Here is a 14,278-nt window from a genome sequence, read left to right as displayed (position 1 = left end):
ATAAAACACAAGTTTCTAAAAACTTGTTTAAAAATTAATTTCTTTAATATAAAATACGATTTATATCACGATAAACTTTATTTATGGAATTTAAATAAAAGACCCATATTTTTAATTTTATTTTATTTAACAAAAAAATATTATAAGAGGAACCGTTTTAAGATTACCGCAAGTTGAAGAATAAGTAAATAACATTAACATTACAGTGCTTAAAATTATTTACGCTCCGAATGAATCGCTTCAATCTATGCTTGAATTGATTAACCAAATGATATTACGACGTTTTAGTGTTCTAAAAAAATTCAATATTCTCCTTATATATTACATAAAACGTTAAAAGATGAAAAATAACAAGTTGTGAACTAAAATATGTTTATTTTTATATTAAAAAACAAATCGTTTCTTCTAATACATCTTATTTACTATTGAAATTCATTTATTTTACATTTTATTGACATGTTCTACACTTAATGATTTTAATGAGGTGAATAGTCAGACTGTAGTCTTAAGATATATATTTATATGTTAAAAAAAATCTACCTAGTATTTAGAAACATTTGGGAAATTAAATAAAAATATTAGCTTTGAAGTGAGTTGAATAAATTTATGGCATGTGAATTGTGTATTAAAGAAATGAGACACATAGAAACAGAGTTTCTTAGAGGATATAAAATTAATAAAAAAAAAAACGATATTAAGATGAATTTTCAGCACAGCAGTCCTTAAACTTTTTATTATAATAACAGTAGTTTTAAAAAAAATATCGATATATTTCAAGCTTATACAAGAAAAATAGATTAAGAGATTTCAGAACATAACATTTGGTTGTTTTTTACAGACACATATTTTAGAATATTTAAGGAGGAATTGTCTAATAATATACAAAAATTTATGCTTCGAGTTATTAATCTTTCTTCTATTGATAGAATTATAAGAGTAGTCTATATTTTCTCGTAATGCTGTTGTTAAGCAGATTCTTTTAGAAAATTATTAGCAATATTGTATGTTTACGATAAGTCACCCATAATATTTTCACCGTACAGTGAATATTGTTCTATCGCCTCTGTGAAATTTCACTGGGGATAGATAGACAAAGATTTCAGCGACATTTATATTATATATGTATATTGGTCACATGCATTACATTATTAATGAAAATCGACAGATTCAGCAATTAAACCCCTGTCTGGTGCTGTATAGCGATACAAAGACTAAGATACAGGATGTTGTTTTTAAAAATCTATTATGGTTGTTGAGGGTATTTTTGAATCATTTCATACAGGTTCTTGTTTTCATATACATATGTTTATACTATTGGGTTGTTTCTCAGTCTCTTCTTCGCTCGCGTGAAGTGGACCGGTACGAGCGACTGCGACGAGCGTCACGCTCGCGTTCGCGTCTCTCACGGGACCCGTCACGCTTGCGACTGCGGGAACGACTGCGTCTGGTGGACATTAAAATAACATGTTAAGTGAAAAACAGATTAAAAATATATAGGACATAATTTGTAAGATAGATAGATTTGAAGAGTCAAGCGTGTACGTTTAGGTCATTTTTGTTTTGTTGTATTTAAGAACCATCATACTAAACTCAATTAGAAATTCTTTCAGAGTTTTATACGTACAAATATTAGAGTACAGCATCAGAAGAATAGAATCTTAAGAAAACAGTTTTGAAAGAGCGATGGTCGGCCTGTGGCTCATCAAACAGTCGCACATTTCTCATGAAATGATTTTAGATTGTTATTAAGAAATGAAATATAAATTTCATATCAGCGAATTTCTTGTGTAACTTGTGCGTTTACCATAATATGTAAAATCTGGGGAACATTTGATATTATTGTTACTTGAAATAATGCAACTTCCAACGTCAGCGAAAAAACTTCGTTCTTGGAGCCCTAATTTTACTCGGGGATCGTAGTATTCGCGAATAATACGACCCTTTTTGCAGCATGTATTTGGTAACTTAATATCGTTTACATATATGTATATTATAAGATGTAAAAGTGTTGTAATTGTCACCTCTTTTCTCGCTCCGCCCGCTCTGGTCGTTCTGGTCGCTCCGAACGCTCAGTCCTTTCAGGTCTTTCGGGTCGATCTCTCTCCCTCTCCCTCTCTTTTCCTCTATCCCTATCTCTCGCTGTCTCTCGATGTCTCCTCGCTCGTCTATCCAACTCCCGCCCGCCTACGTAATGCCTCCGCCCGCTACTCCGCTCGCGTTCGCTTGCGCCGCGTTCCTCGCGACGTTTATCAACAGTTTTCTGTCAAACAATACAGACCTTAATATTTTCGATTAACATAAATTAATTAATGTACACGAAATATATGCCTTTCATTAGTTCGTTAGTTTAAATTTTGAAAAATATTAAATTAAAATAACATACATAAACGCTCCAGTATACATAGTATATTGAATGTCTTGATTTTATTATTCTGTTAAAGTTGCTTACCAAAATGCAATTTATAATTTCGTCTTGAGCATAACTATGATAACTAATTATATTTTTTAATATATTCATCTATCTATAGAACCGATATCTTTGAATAATTGGAGTAATATAAATGATTTTTAATGAAACAATACTCTTGTTTGAAATAATTACCTTCAGTTCGTATAACTTCTCTCTGATGGTAATGAATCCTAGATGCAGTTTGCCACCGAAGTGATCGGCCAGCCGTCTATCGTTGTCGTGAATGCCGAGGTAAGCGGAGCAAACTTCACACACTCTCAGCTTCTGCTGTTGGTACGAGGACGCCGGCATCGAGTTGCGATATTCCTGTTCAGCTATCGCTTTCTTCTTACGGAGCTCGTCGATCTGTCGGTTATATATAAAAGCGTAAATATCACATCATGTAATTATAATGCATATTGAAATAACACAACTAAATCTGTGATAATATAACGGAACTGATGAGCATTTGTTAGGATCATTATAAGTTGGTGTTACAGTAACTTGTGTAATAATTACCATTATAACTGAACTTTTGATCACGTTAAATCTTGATAACTCATATATATTATGGTTGTAGTTTCAATAAATATTACCTCTCCCATAAGTTTAACACTTTCTTCCACCATCCCCTCTTCCCCGAGTGCTTCGGCTCTAGCCAGCTTTTGTCCGATCTGTTCAGCGAGTTCATGTACAGCATTAGCCTTCTCGGTGACCTCAGCCGACAATTCCTCTTGAGTCTCAGCCAGGCGTTGCTTAGCGGAAGTCGTGCGACGATCGCAATCAGCTATGAAAGCTTCTAAATGTTCCGTAGCCTATTGTGAACAGAAATCAATTAATTATTAATATAAAAGAAAAACTATACATTTTGGGTTACAAATTTTATGCAAACTTTATGTGTTCAGTTGTATTTATATACATACATTATCCTCATTGGCTGTCTAGAATTTTTAATGTGTAATATATATTACTCTTAAAGACAAATATTTGCTATTATAATAAATATTTCTCGTATGGTATACTCACATCAATGTCATAGAAATAATCTTTACTTTTTGACGCCAGTTCATAGTCCGCCCGCAGAGCCAGATCATGAATTTTAGGACACTCACCTAGATCCATTCGCTGTAATCAAATCATTAAATAAAAACATGAGCTCCAATATAACAGCAACAGTGGAAAATGAAGTATCAAGATACAATGGTTTAATTTTTTTATCATTTTTTTTTTTAATCCTAAATAGAAATGCTTTATCTCTTTATCTCAATTTACTCTTTATTTAACATTGAACAATGGCAAAAATCATCTTAAATTTATTGGAAAGAATAACACGGAATCATTTTATATAACAGCTATGTGACTATTATTAATGACATATATTTTATAGTCATTAGACAAAATATAATCCTTGTAACATACTGTGAAATGAAAATTAATTAATGATGGTATAAAATTTTTGTAATCAAATATTTTTTGTATGAAATTTATTTTTATCAAATGCTTTATGTTTTTAAATCAATCGGGAAACATTGTAGGACATTATGAATATAAAAAAAATGTTTGTGTGAAGACACTATAAATAAAACAGAACCCCTTAGAAAACCAAGTAAAATTGTATCAGAAAATACATACAATGTCACCAACACTGCTCATCCTGTACACCAGCCAATAATCCATATTAATACTTACAAATCTGGTAACACTCAGTTGACAACCCTAACCAGCCCTTGAACAGTCTCATACATTCAATACACCAATTTCTCACAAAGTCTCTGATACAAACACTTGAGTACTCTTCAAGTATTATAACTTAAATTCTGTTATAAACTATATCATTATGAACACTGTATCAAATCAAGTGTTTTAATCAGTTCATACTCGAGTTGAATCATGTGTAGTTTTCCTTGATATTTTTTTGTACAAAGTCTTTGTATTAATTGTAGTTAAATAACTGGGATAGATATATTTAAAAATAACTATTATGTGAAATGTTTTGAAATCATTGATAGAACAAAGAAAATTGTTTCACCTACATCAATAGTATTAGTTGCTTTTCTTATAATAACCTCTTTCTTATACTTGAACAGTCTATATCAGTAATTAATAGATAACATACTAATACATTCATAAATTTTGACAGTTTTTATGTGTTATAATTATTATACATGCATTTTGTCTAGTTCTCTTCATATTCTAGCCATGGAAACAGCATGGTACGTACCCAATGTTGTAACATAATGAATCAGCAAAATGTTCTCCCCGGCAAAGATTTTTATATAATTTTTTACAAGTACTCACCACAGCAGCAATAGAAACCGATGAACAAATAATAATTTTTTAAAGCCTGAGAGAGTATATTAAATTAATTTCCTGCATAGCAGTAAGTAATACAATCAGCTAACTATAAATGTTTTATACGTACATCTTGGTACTTACAGAACAGCCTAACTCATACAATCTATCCCTCATCTGTTAAGTATTGTGATGAGCAATAAAGACTAGTGTTGGGCATTGTCTGAAAAGCATATTTCACCACAGTTAATGCCACTCCGATGCAATGTCCTAGGGCTAGGATAGATCATAATGCAAGGTATGATACAATGAAAACATATCACATATATTAGAATATTTGGAATTTTAATGATGAAAGAATTCATAACACAATTTCAATATCCTAGTATATATGATCGGAAGAAGAACACTAAAACCCATCATAAAATCTCTGAGATATGCAATTTTATAGGAGACATTTGTAACGAGATTACCGTATAATGTTGTGATTGAAAATTGTATAAATATCTCAGAAATTCAAAACTCCCATAAATCCAGTATAATAAAACTATAAAACTCACCGTAGATGATAAGATTTCGTGGGGACAGCATTGCAGTAAAAACGATTTGCAAACCGAATCATCATAAAATTTCACTCCGTGCCTATCTGTTTCGCCTGCAGAAAATTAATATAAATAGTGAAGTTAATTTATTTGTCATCTCATATTAAAAGAGTTAGAATCCAGCAAGAAATAAAACAAACCGTTACGGGCAGTTCCCATTAATTGATCTAGCATTGCCCTCATTTGCTCGTGGGCCGACATATTGTACGGAATTTATTTTTCTAGTTTAAGGCTATCTCATTAAACAACTTCTTGGGCATTATATATTTCTATATATTATGATGACGTTGAAACGTCGACAAATACACGCAAGCACGTCAGAGTACCAATCCAAATTTAGGAAATAATTAAATCGATATAGAAACTAGAAATGGCGCTTCGTGTACTATGCATGCCAAATGGCGACTGTCAAACGGCCATTTTAGTTCTCATTTTACACAAACTTCAGTGCGGTTAGTCAATTAGGGTAAACATATCTTTACATTGTTATTTAATCAATAACATTTTATTTGTATAAAAATTTTATAGTTGAATAGACTTATTAAATTTATCTTGTCGAAAATCATTAAATGTTATTTTACGTTTATGTCACTATTAAATTTTTTTTGTTCATATTTATTCATATTTTTAAAATTTCGTTTAAATAAATGTAAATTTATTTGTAGTTAAATAAGAATTATGAATCATCCAAATATACAACAACAGGGAACAAATTATATACATAACGTTTGTATAAAATTTAATCATTTCTATCATAACATACTAAAATAATATAAGATTTACAGAAAATAAAAAATATATATTTACATATTTGTTTCTGATTATAACATTATTAAAAAAAAAAAAAAAAGACAATTTTTTGGACAAACTGTCAACATCATTTAGGTAACAATAGAATATGTCACTTTTCACTTGTAAACAATAAATATTAAATACCTAGATAACTGCTTATTCTATAAATTATTTTTTTTAATGAATGATACGTGGCATAAATATTTTAAAATTAATTAATTTTCATTTAATTCGCTTTATAAATACACGTTGTATAATTGTAATCATCACTAATAATTATGTTCTTCTAGAAAGACGAAGAAGAATTTTAAAGAAGAAACTAGAATGAGCCATTGCTAAAGTTATTGTTTAAAAATGCCGCCAACAATCAAGATATTATTACCCTCATTACAAAATAATTTAAAAGAAGTAATGTTAAAGGGTTTTATTAAGAGAGATGAAAATACAATAACAGTTTTTATAACTACATTTTCTAACCAAAACATATTAGAAGGCTGCTTAAATAATCCAAACATTATTTATGGATGTAATATCGGGAATCGATCCCGAAATAAGCTTAGACGATATCAAAGTAATTTTACGGTAAATTTAGACACTGATCCCATAACTGTTACTAGTTTAGTAATTGATTGTCAAATACAAAATCTGAAAGAAAACTGCATCGTAATGTTATATGAATACCAAAAAATGAAAAAGTCGGAGACAATTAGCAGCAGTGACGTATGTTTCTCAACATTACAAAATCTTATTCACAAGGATAGTGAAAGTACCAATGATGAGCTCTTGCCCGAGGTGCAATTTCAAAGCTCTTCCTTTTTAGGATCATGTATGTTTGCACAACATGTCTATAATTACTTTAATTTGTTAAAATGGCTTTTACATACAGTAAAGAAAAAGGAAAAGGTACTATTTTTTGTTCCATTGAGATGAATTATATTAATTAAAAATTATTTGATACAAGCTAACTAAAATTCAGAATGTTATATATAATATACACATATTTAAAAATTAATGTATGTATAAACAAAAAATGTAATTCACATAAGAATAATTTCAGATAACAATAAAACAGAGAAACCTAATGTTGGCGATTGTTGGAGATATAATTTTAGGGTATTTGACAGTTGAACTATTAATGTTTGATAAAAAATACCTTGGAACACTAATCTTGGGGATGTTAGAGGTAATTTTTTTTTATTTGGCCTACATTGTGATATGTATATATTAAAAAATATTTTTCTTTTAGAAATTAGTGAATCTTATGTATTCTTTATTGAAATGGCTAATGGGTGCTCCTGCTGGATTGAAATTAAACAATGCATTTAACAAAATGTTAGGAAAATTTTTCTTATATCATGTTGAGTTATGGTGGTTGTTTTTAGGCAAGTATTAACAATAACATAGCACTTTATTTCAAAATTTAGTTCTTATTTATTCATGATTTTTAGAGATAAGAATAATTACATATTTTACTGCACATGTATTTATTAGAATATATTTTAGTGTGGGTTTATTAATTTCCTTGCAGATGTATCCAGTGACAAATTAGATATCATATTAAGTGTGTGCCAATATTTGGGTTACTTGGGATTCACGTTTCAGGCAGCCATTATATCTGATATGATTTGTATGGCGACATTTCACTCTTATTGTATTTATATCTATGCGGCAAGGTGAAAAAATTACTATATAAACATTTTATTAAAAATATATGCACTTCTAAGGCAAATTCCATATTAAAATTAAAGTAACAATCTCTTCCAGATTGTTCAACATTCAAATATCAGGGTTAATAGCGCTTTTAAGGTTATTTGTTGGTAGGAAGTACAATCCATTGAGAGGTGGTATTGATTCATGTGAATACACTAACCAGCAACTATTTGTGGGAACTGTCGCATTCACTATATTACTTCTATTACTACCAACAACTCTTATGTACTACATTGTGTTCACCGCAGTATGTATTTAATGTAATATATTAATGTAATTATATATATATATATATATATATATATTTTATTGATGAAAAAATCTTTAATTATTATTTTTTCAGTTTAGAATATTATCATTGTTCTTGCAATTTTTATTATCAAAAATCATATATGTTATACAAACAATGCCATATTATGTACTTGCACTATGGATAACAAGGTCTCCTAAAATATCTGGTAAAGTATGATTATTTAATTATCTATTACTTCATAAAAAAAAAAGATTTTATCTCCATTAGTTTCGTAGTAGATTTACCATGGTTTAATTACAGAATTTTTTTATTTCAGGCAATATTAAGATAGAAGAAGTGAAGGGTCCAAGTCAGACACTTGTTCTTAAAATTAAGTTACTCAACAAACCACTATGTGAACTGATGGATAATTTTAAACCACCAGTTCGTGAATTAAAAAGTCTAGAATTTGGCAACACTGTTTCAAATGTCTTCACTGGCAAACAAGTGATATAAATTCATAGGAGAAAATAAAATATAATTTATTGCCTCAACTTATTTTTATTAATTGCGCACAAAAATAAAAATTGTCTGGTCATCACACATGTGAATGTATAAATGCTTAGTTAAACTATTTTGCAGACTGGGCAATTTTACAATATAATTATAAAATAGAAATGTACACATCCTATGAAAGGCCGGGACAACCCACTCAAACAATTTTCGACTAAAACACGGCTGTACATGAATACTAATCATGTTTGTCAAAACTATAGGTAACATTTACTACAAAACATTTTGTTATAATTCGAAAATAGAGCATTACAATTGGAAACATCTAGAATTCTAGATAATACATTTTAATTGGTCTTATTGCTACATAGATTATTTTACACAATAGTTGTTCTTAAAAAAAAAAAAAGGTAAATGAGTTATTAAAATTAGTTATCAGTTTTCTCTCGTGTTCAGTAACATTATATAAATAACTGATTTTATATATATTTTTATTAATACACTAATTCCAAGAGGCATGACAATATGTTTGTAGTGTGCTAAGATTTACACAATTCATATTTTACTGGGCAAGACTTTACAAACGGTGTTGTGTTTGCCTTTTACAATAATTCTTAAGTATATAAGTTATAGACAACTAAGGCACAAATCTATAATTTTTTTAAACAGAAATTATGTGATAATCCATTTTAAATAGATTATTTAAATGATTATACTTTAATTCCTGCACAAGGGTTAGTTACATATAATTTAAAACACTATTTTAGTAATCATGCTACATATACATCAACATGAGATATATACTAGAAATTTATTAATCTCACATGTAGTTAATTTAACATTCACATGGAGTTAGTCTCAAAAAAAAAAACATGAATTTTAGTATGATTTGGTTAAATTAAAATTTATATGAAGAAAAAACATGTATAAATGAATATTTTTACCAATTTACATAAATAAGAATCACACCTACCAAAACACTAATTCATAAATCTTTTTATTTTTAACGATTTCATATCTAAATCTAGGTATATACAAAAAATATTACTCAAAAATATATATATATATACTAACCATATATGATATATATGACTGATAAATGAGATTTTAAACATGAGCCTTAAAATCGAAAATTGTTTGCACATTCAAACTGTTCTAGAAACATCTGATACCTGATCACAGGCATAGCGAATTAATGTTAGACATAATGACGTCACAGTGTTTTTTATATGTAATATGCCGAAGTATCTATATTAAGATAGTATCTCAGTGCATTAAGCAACTTGTGCCGTGTTAATGTCTCCGGTGGGTAGGCCAAAAAAAAAAAGTTTTTACATATTAAATTATCTATTTTTTCATCACAGATATTAACATTAGGAAAGTGTGATACCAATCACGTAATGTTCAATGAGAATCGGATATGAAGCTTTTATCCTTTTTATAGTAAAAAAGAAAACTATAAGTAAGAAGCTAACGTAATTGTAGGCAAGTCTTAGTTCTTGAGTACACACCTGTAGTCCTTATTGACGTCGGATGTTTGGTTTGGTGACTCTTTAGGTCTAACAGTACCACGACACGATGCTAACTTTGATTCCAAAGCCTACAATGAAGAAAATTTTACATGAATGATGTTAATATTAGTATGTGACGTAATACATGTGAGTTGAAACCTTCACCACTACAGCAATGCATACAAATTAAATACAACCTACATATTACATGGTATGAGGCATTTTTTTTATTTTAATCTATTTATAATCTATGTACAAAAGAAAATTAGTACTACTTTGTACTAAGATATGCTAAAATATCTAAATACTACTTAAAATACGGAATTATTTAATTTCATTCATTTTATTTTTAATCATATTATTTTGGTACTAATAAGAGTTGCTACACATAAGGGTATGTTTACATGATATGTACATGATCAGGGTTGGTGACGTAAAATAAAACAATTTTGTGTAATGGAATAACCAATATTTTAAACAATCTATATCATGCCTAAATATATTTAAACAGACTAAGATCGAAAAAATAAAAATATAATGAAAATACTCACACGCGACAAACAAGCCGTGTCTATCCAAAGTGACTAAAATACATAAAAAGCATTAGTGTAGCAACCCTTATTATGATATTTAAATAAATACAATTATAAACATTTGTATTTCATTATATTAAAATTGTTGACATATAGGTTTCCCTTTTCCCTGATCCTGAACTTTTCTTGCTGATGAGAAGTTCAACAAATTCTCTATTCCTTCTCTCGATCGCACTATGAATGATCTTCTTAATTTCGCATTCTCATTATGGTAGGATCTTTCGAATGGTTCGGAACTTTTTGGTGTTAATGGCATTGTTTTGTTAGCTGTCGTGTTTGACTGTTCCGATTTTGAATATTGACGCGTGAAAGTCCCTTTTCTGTACTCAACAGAATTATCAATATTATTTATAGGATCGTGTTCATGGACGTTCGTTTCAAGAACATTGTTTTGTTGCTCGGTGCTGACGTCACACGAACATTTGACCTTACCACAATCACGGCAAAGAAATCTTTCAAGCTGCAAGCAACAAACATGCATACTACTACAAACATGCCAAACTAAAAACTACATGCCAAAATATATATATTAAAAATATTGTCTAAGATAACGCAAAATTACAACTACATAAATTATTCTATAAATTCACTAAATAACCCAACTAATGGTCGTGTAATGGCTTTGAACTTGGTACAGCGGTAGGAAATATTACTAACACATGCTTAATGCAGACAGTCCTATTATAACTGAAAGGAATATCTTCTTCTAATTCATAAATATGTAACAAATATAATATTTTATGATATAATTCATTTCAAATAAAAAACTTTCAGTATTTGATTACAATTATAACATAAATTGTATTCCAAATATTATTGTAAATATATTAAAAAAATGGCAGCAATATTATTTTACTAAATATAATATACAACATATACACATACATAATACATAAATTAAGTAAATATTACATAGATAAAAATTCTTAGCATACAAAAATATATAATACACTGGTGTATATTAAATGAAGAAAGCTAGTGTGAACTATACATAGAATTTGACTCCCGTTCTAACAATAACTAACACTACTATCGCTAACAACAGTACTGTTATAAAACATTTAAGACTCACCCCAACTTTTCTGAGCAGATCTCCAACAATGTTAATAGCCGATACTCTAGATGATGGCGTCATAGCGTTACCATTCAGTTCACCTGAACAATATTATTATTTATATTATAATCATTATAATATTCCATATTTATGGGAAACATTTATACAATAAAATTTATACTTATTCAGATATGACCAACTTATATCATTTAAAAATCTTTACCAGACAATATTAATAAAAAAATATATAACTCACTCACACATACTCACTCACTCACACTCACAAATATATTACTCACTTTTATTTCATTCTCATAATAATATGTTTCTAACAGATATTATATCAATAATTATATAAGCAGGGTATGTGAATGAAAATATATTTTTTTAATATCACATTAGCAAGCATAACATAATATGTAATTACGTTTTGTCGGTGAAAGTAGGGAAGTTTGTGTTTCTATTTCTACTTGACTCCTCGTTGTATGTCCATTACACACATTTTCATTTATACTGCTCTCTTCCTTCTTAGAAATTGGATTCTTCTCTATAACTATTAACTCTTGTTTGAGATCTGTAACAATTTATATCATTTGACACATTTGCTTTTTGCTTTTCAGTCAAAAAATAAATGCGATTCCTTCATTTATAATCATACTGTAATAAATAAAATATAATTTATATATATTTAAACAGTAAATGTTACATACCTCTGGCTTCATCTGTAGCTCTTTGCAATTTTACCCTCAAATTTTCGATTTCATCAACTTCACTTTCTAAGACAGCATTGCGTTCATAAGCCTGATTTAATAATGCTTCTATACATGAAACCGATTCTGATATAATTCTAAAAATAAAATAGTGATTATAACTGATATTTATTTTAAATCATTTACCAAAAACTAAATAGATTTCTAATTTTTAGCCATTAGCAAATTTGTAATTTAGTATTGATGTAAAACACTGATTAGTTAAGTAACACATTCCAATATGAATTAATTATTTGAAAAAAGCATATTAATTACATAAATATTAATGACAAGTATTTCCTGTCTGTAACAAATTATGCAATGCAATAAAGAATATTAGCATATAGAATAATCTTAATTGATTTACATGACTTTCTTTTTAAAAAAGTATATATTAACAGGCTGTGATCAAATGAAATAGATAAGTTATGGATGATATAAAACCTCATTATAAAACACTGTAAGCAAAAAACTGAGGAAACATAGATATAGTATTTTAATATTCACCGTTGTCCTCTTTCCAAATCATCATTCTTTTGCTCTAATTCTCTTATATATGTAGCCTGTTTCTCTTTTTCCATTTTGAGTGTTTGTAATTCATTTTCAAGTGCATTTGTTTCATGTTGACTTCTTTCTAATTTAGACTAAAAAAAATATATAGTTGTAATAAAATGTTATACTAAAGTTTTTTGAAATGGCTTATGACACTTTTCTGGTTGCTTATAAAATTACAGAAATTTATGTACAAATAATTAATATTAAGTAACTCTTTAGCACAATGTTCTGATATAAACATATTTTCATAATATCTGAGTAACATTATGTAGTTAAATGATCTCATCTCGCTCAATAAAAACAATTAATGACACACGCTTGTAAGATCGAGTTATGACATTTAAAATCTGAATACAACGTACTTTGAGCATATCGATATCGTTTTTGAGCCTCAGATTTTGATGTTCCAAATCTCTGTTTCGTTTTTCCACTCGAACCAAGGACGCGTCCAATTCTTTTTCAAGCTGAGCTGAATTTTCTGTATACTCGTCCAACTCTTGCTGTATATCCGTTGCCCTACAAGTTTAAACAAAACAATGTCAATAAATTAGAAGGTAAATTTGCTAACAAATGTCGAATATAAAGGATGAATTAATTACTTCTGTTCGTAATGTTTTGCTTGTTCCTTCCAATATTCCACCGTATCCAATTCTGCCTGATTTGGAGATTCCATGTTTGAGAACTTCGATTTTCGATGTTTAATTTCCTCACTGCAATGAATTGACGAATAGAGGTAAATATTTACATGAGGTTTAAGACTCTAATTACGGAAATAGAGGAAGTAAAAAATTATCGAATCTTTTCTTGTATTTTCAAAAATCAGCCATTATAACTTGAAATGCAAAATATGTTACATGACACACTTCCACAATACAGTTCAAAACAAGGCTTTCAGAGATAAGACAAAGACCACAGATAAAAAGAAACATTTGATTTAGAAACAGCTATATCCACAGATAGCACACTTAATATTAAATTTTACACATCTAAACAATTTGTTTAGTGTTGCCAACTCATATGAATATGCACTGACTTCTAATATATTATTTTTTATAGAGATCAGTGTGAATATGAATTTAAATATCTAAAGTTGTTTAAAAATCACAACTACTAGTTTTATCAGAAGTGGATTAAGGATTTTGGTCTAAGAGAAAGAAATGAAATTATATTTAAAGTTGTTAAATTGGCAGCATTGAATTTAAAACTTGGGAAAATAAAATATATTT

At 28.7% G+C, this 14,278-nt stretch overlaps 3 protein-coding genes across 12 annotated transcripts; 1 reads left to right on the top strand and 2 right to left on the bottom strand.

Annotated features, from left to right (window-relative positions):
• Positions 1–106: 106 nt before the first annotated feature.
• LOC116777034 (putative RNA-binding protein Luc7-like 2) lies at positions 107–5,735 on the bottom strand. Of its 4 annotated transcripts, none has more exons than XM_032670392.2 (7): positions 5,484–5,735; positions 5,302–5,396; positions 3,476–3,574; positions 3,046–3,264; positions 2,603–2,815; positions 2,022–2,260; positions 107–1,444 (listed from the first exon to the last, which is right to left on the bottom strand). In XM_032670392.2, exons 1-7 carry the CDS (start codon positions 5,542–5,544, stop codon positions 1,327–1,329), a joined length of 1,044 nt encoding a protein of 347 aa, XP_032526283.1. In that variant the 5' UTR covers positions 5,545–5,735; the 3' UTR covers positions 107–1,326. The 4 variants fall into 4 exon arrangements, with proteins under 4 accessions (XP_032526283.1, XP_032526291.1, XP_032526297.1 ...); XM_032670400.2 differs by lacking the exon at positions 5,484–5,735 and adding an exon at positions 4,886–4,964 and having other exon boundaries at positions 5,302–5,402; XM_032670406.2 differs by lacking the exon at positions 5,484–5,735 and adding an exon at positions 4,872–4,964 and having other exon boundaries at positions 5,302–5,349.
• LOC116777014 (phosphatidylinositol N-acetylglucosaminyltransferase subunit Q) lies at positions 4,917–8,631 on the top strand. Of its 7 annotated transcripts, none has more exons than XM_061521413.1 (8): positions 4,917–5,039; positions 6,426–7,038; positions 7,193–7,318; positions 7,382–7,517; positions 7,664–7,808; positions 7,900–8,092; positions 8,189–8,303; positions 8,415–8,631. In XM_061521413.1, exons 2-8 carry the CDS (start codon positions 6,490–6,492, stop codon positions 8,591–8,593), a joined length of 1,443 nt encoding a protein of 480 aa, XP_061377397.1. In that variant the 5' UTR covers positions 4,917–5,039; positions 6,426–6,489; the 3' UTR covers positions 8,594–8,631. The 7 variants fall into 7 exon arrangements, with proteins under 7 accessions (XP_061377397.1, XP_061377396.1, XP_061377400.1 ...); XM_061521412.1 differs by lacking the exon at positions 4,917–5,039 and adding an exon at positions 5,747–5,809; XM_061521414.1 differs by lacking the exon at positions 4,917–5,039 and having other exon boundaries at positions 6,253–7,038; positions 8,194–8,303.
• Positions 7,662–13,948, bottom strand: LOC116777025 (nuclear distribution protein nudE-like 1). The gene is made up of 7 exons (XM_032670361.2): positions 13,652–13,948; positions 13,415–13,568; positions 13,005–13,141; positions 12,459–12,595; positions 12,176–12,322; positions 11,767–11,849; positions 7,662–11,154 (listed from the first exon to the last, which is right to left on the bottom strand). Exons 1-7 carry the CDS (start codon positions 13,723–13,725, stop codon positions 10,771–10,773), a joined length of 1,116 nt encoding a protein of 371 aa, XP_032526252.2. The 5' UTR covers positions 13,726–13,948; the 3' UTR covers positions 7,662–10,770.
• Between the last annotated feature and the right edge of the window lie 330 nt (positions 13,949–14,278).

The sequence above is a fragment of the Danaus plexippus genome, chromosome 8 (assembly GCF_018135715.1).
Source record: "Danaus plexippus chromosome 8, MEX_DaPlex, whole genome shotgun sequence".
NCBI classification, from domain to species: domain Eukaryota; kingdom Metazoa; phylum Arthropoda; class Insecta; order Lepidoptera; family Nymphalidae; genus Danaus; species Danaus plexippus.
The sequence above is the reverse complement of the archived record's forward strand: the minus strand, read 5'-3'. Positions and strand labels throughout refer to the sequence as shown.

What these genes read in the sequence shown, in the direction of transcription:
- LOC116777034 (XM_032670392.2), bottom strand. Translation starts at nt 5,544, where the DNA reads ATGTCGGCCCACGAGCAAATGAGGGCAATGCTAGATCAATTAATGGGA. An exon ending in ACGAAATCTTATCATCTACG is followed by an intron (nt 3,575 to 5,301) that starts GTGAGTTTTATA and finishes ATTTGATTACAG; the next exon opens with CGAATGGATCTAGGTGAGTG. An exon ending in CGGGCGGAGCGAGAAAAGAG is followed by an intron (nt 1,445 to 2,021) that starts GTGACAATTACA and finishes AATGTCCACCAG; the next exon opens with ACGCAGTCGTTCCCGCAGTC.
- LOC116777014 (XM_061521413.1), top strand. Translation starts at nt 6,490, where the DNA reads ATGCCGCCAACAATCAAGATATTATTACCCTCATTACAAAATAATTTA. An exon ending in TAATCTTGGGGATGTTAGAG is followed by an intron (nt 7,319 to 7,381) that starts GTAATTTTTTTT and finishes TTTTTCTTTTAG; the next exon opens with AAATTAGTGAATCTTATGTA. An exon ending in GTTATGGTGGTTGTTTTTAG is followed by an intron (nt 7,518 to 7,663) that starts GCAAGTATTAAC and finishes ATTTCCTTGCAG; the next exon opens with ATGTATCCAGTGACAAATTA.
- LOC116777025 (XM_032670361.2), bottom strand. Translation starts at nt 13,725, where the DNA reads ATGGAATCTCCAAATCAGGCAGAATTGGATACGGTGGAATATTGGAAG. An exon ending in CCTACTTTCACCGACAAAAC is followed by an intron (nt 11,850 to 12,175) that starts GTAATTACATAT and finishes AATATTGTTCAG; the next exon opens with GTGAACTGAATGGTAACGCT. An exon ending in ATCTGCTCAGAAAAGTTGGG is followed by an intron (nt 11,155 to 11,766) that starts GTGAGTCTTAAA and finishes TGTTGCTTGCAG; the next exon opens with CTTGAAAGATTTCTTTGCCG.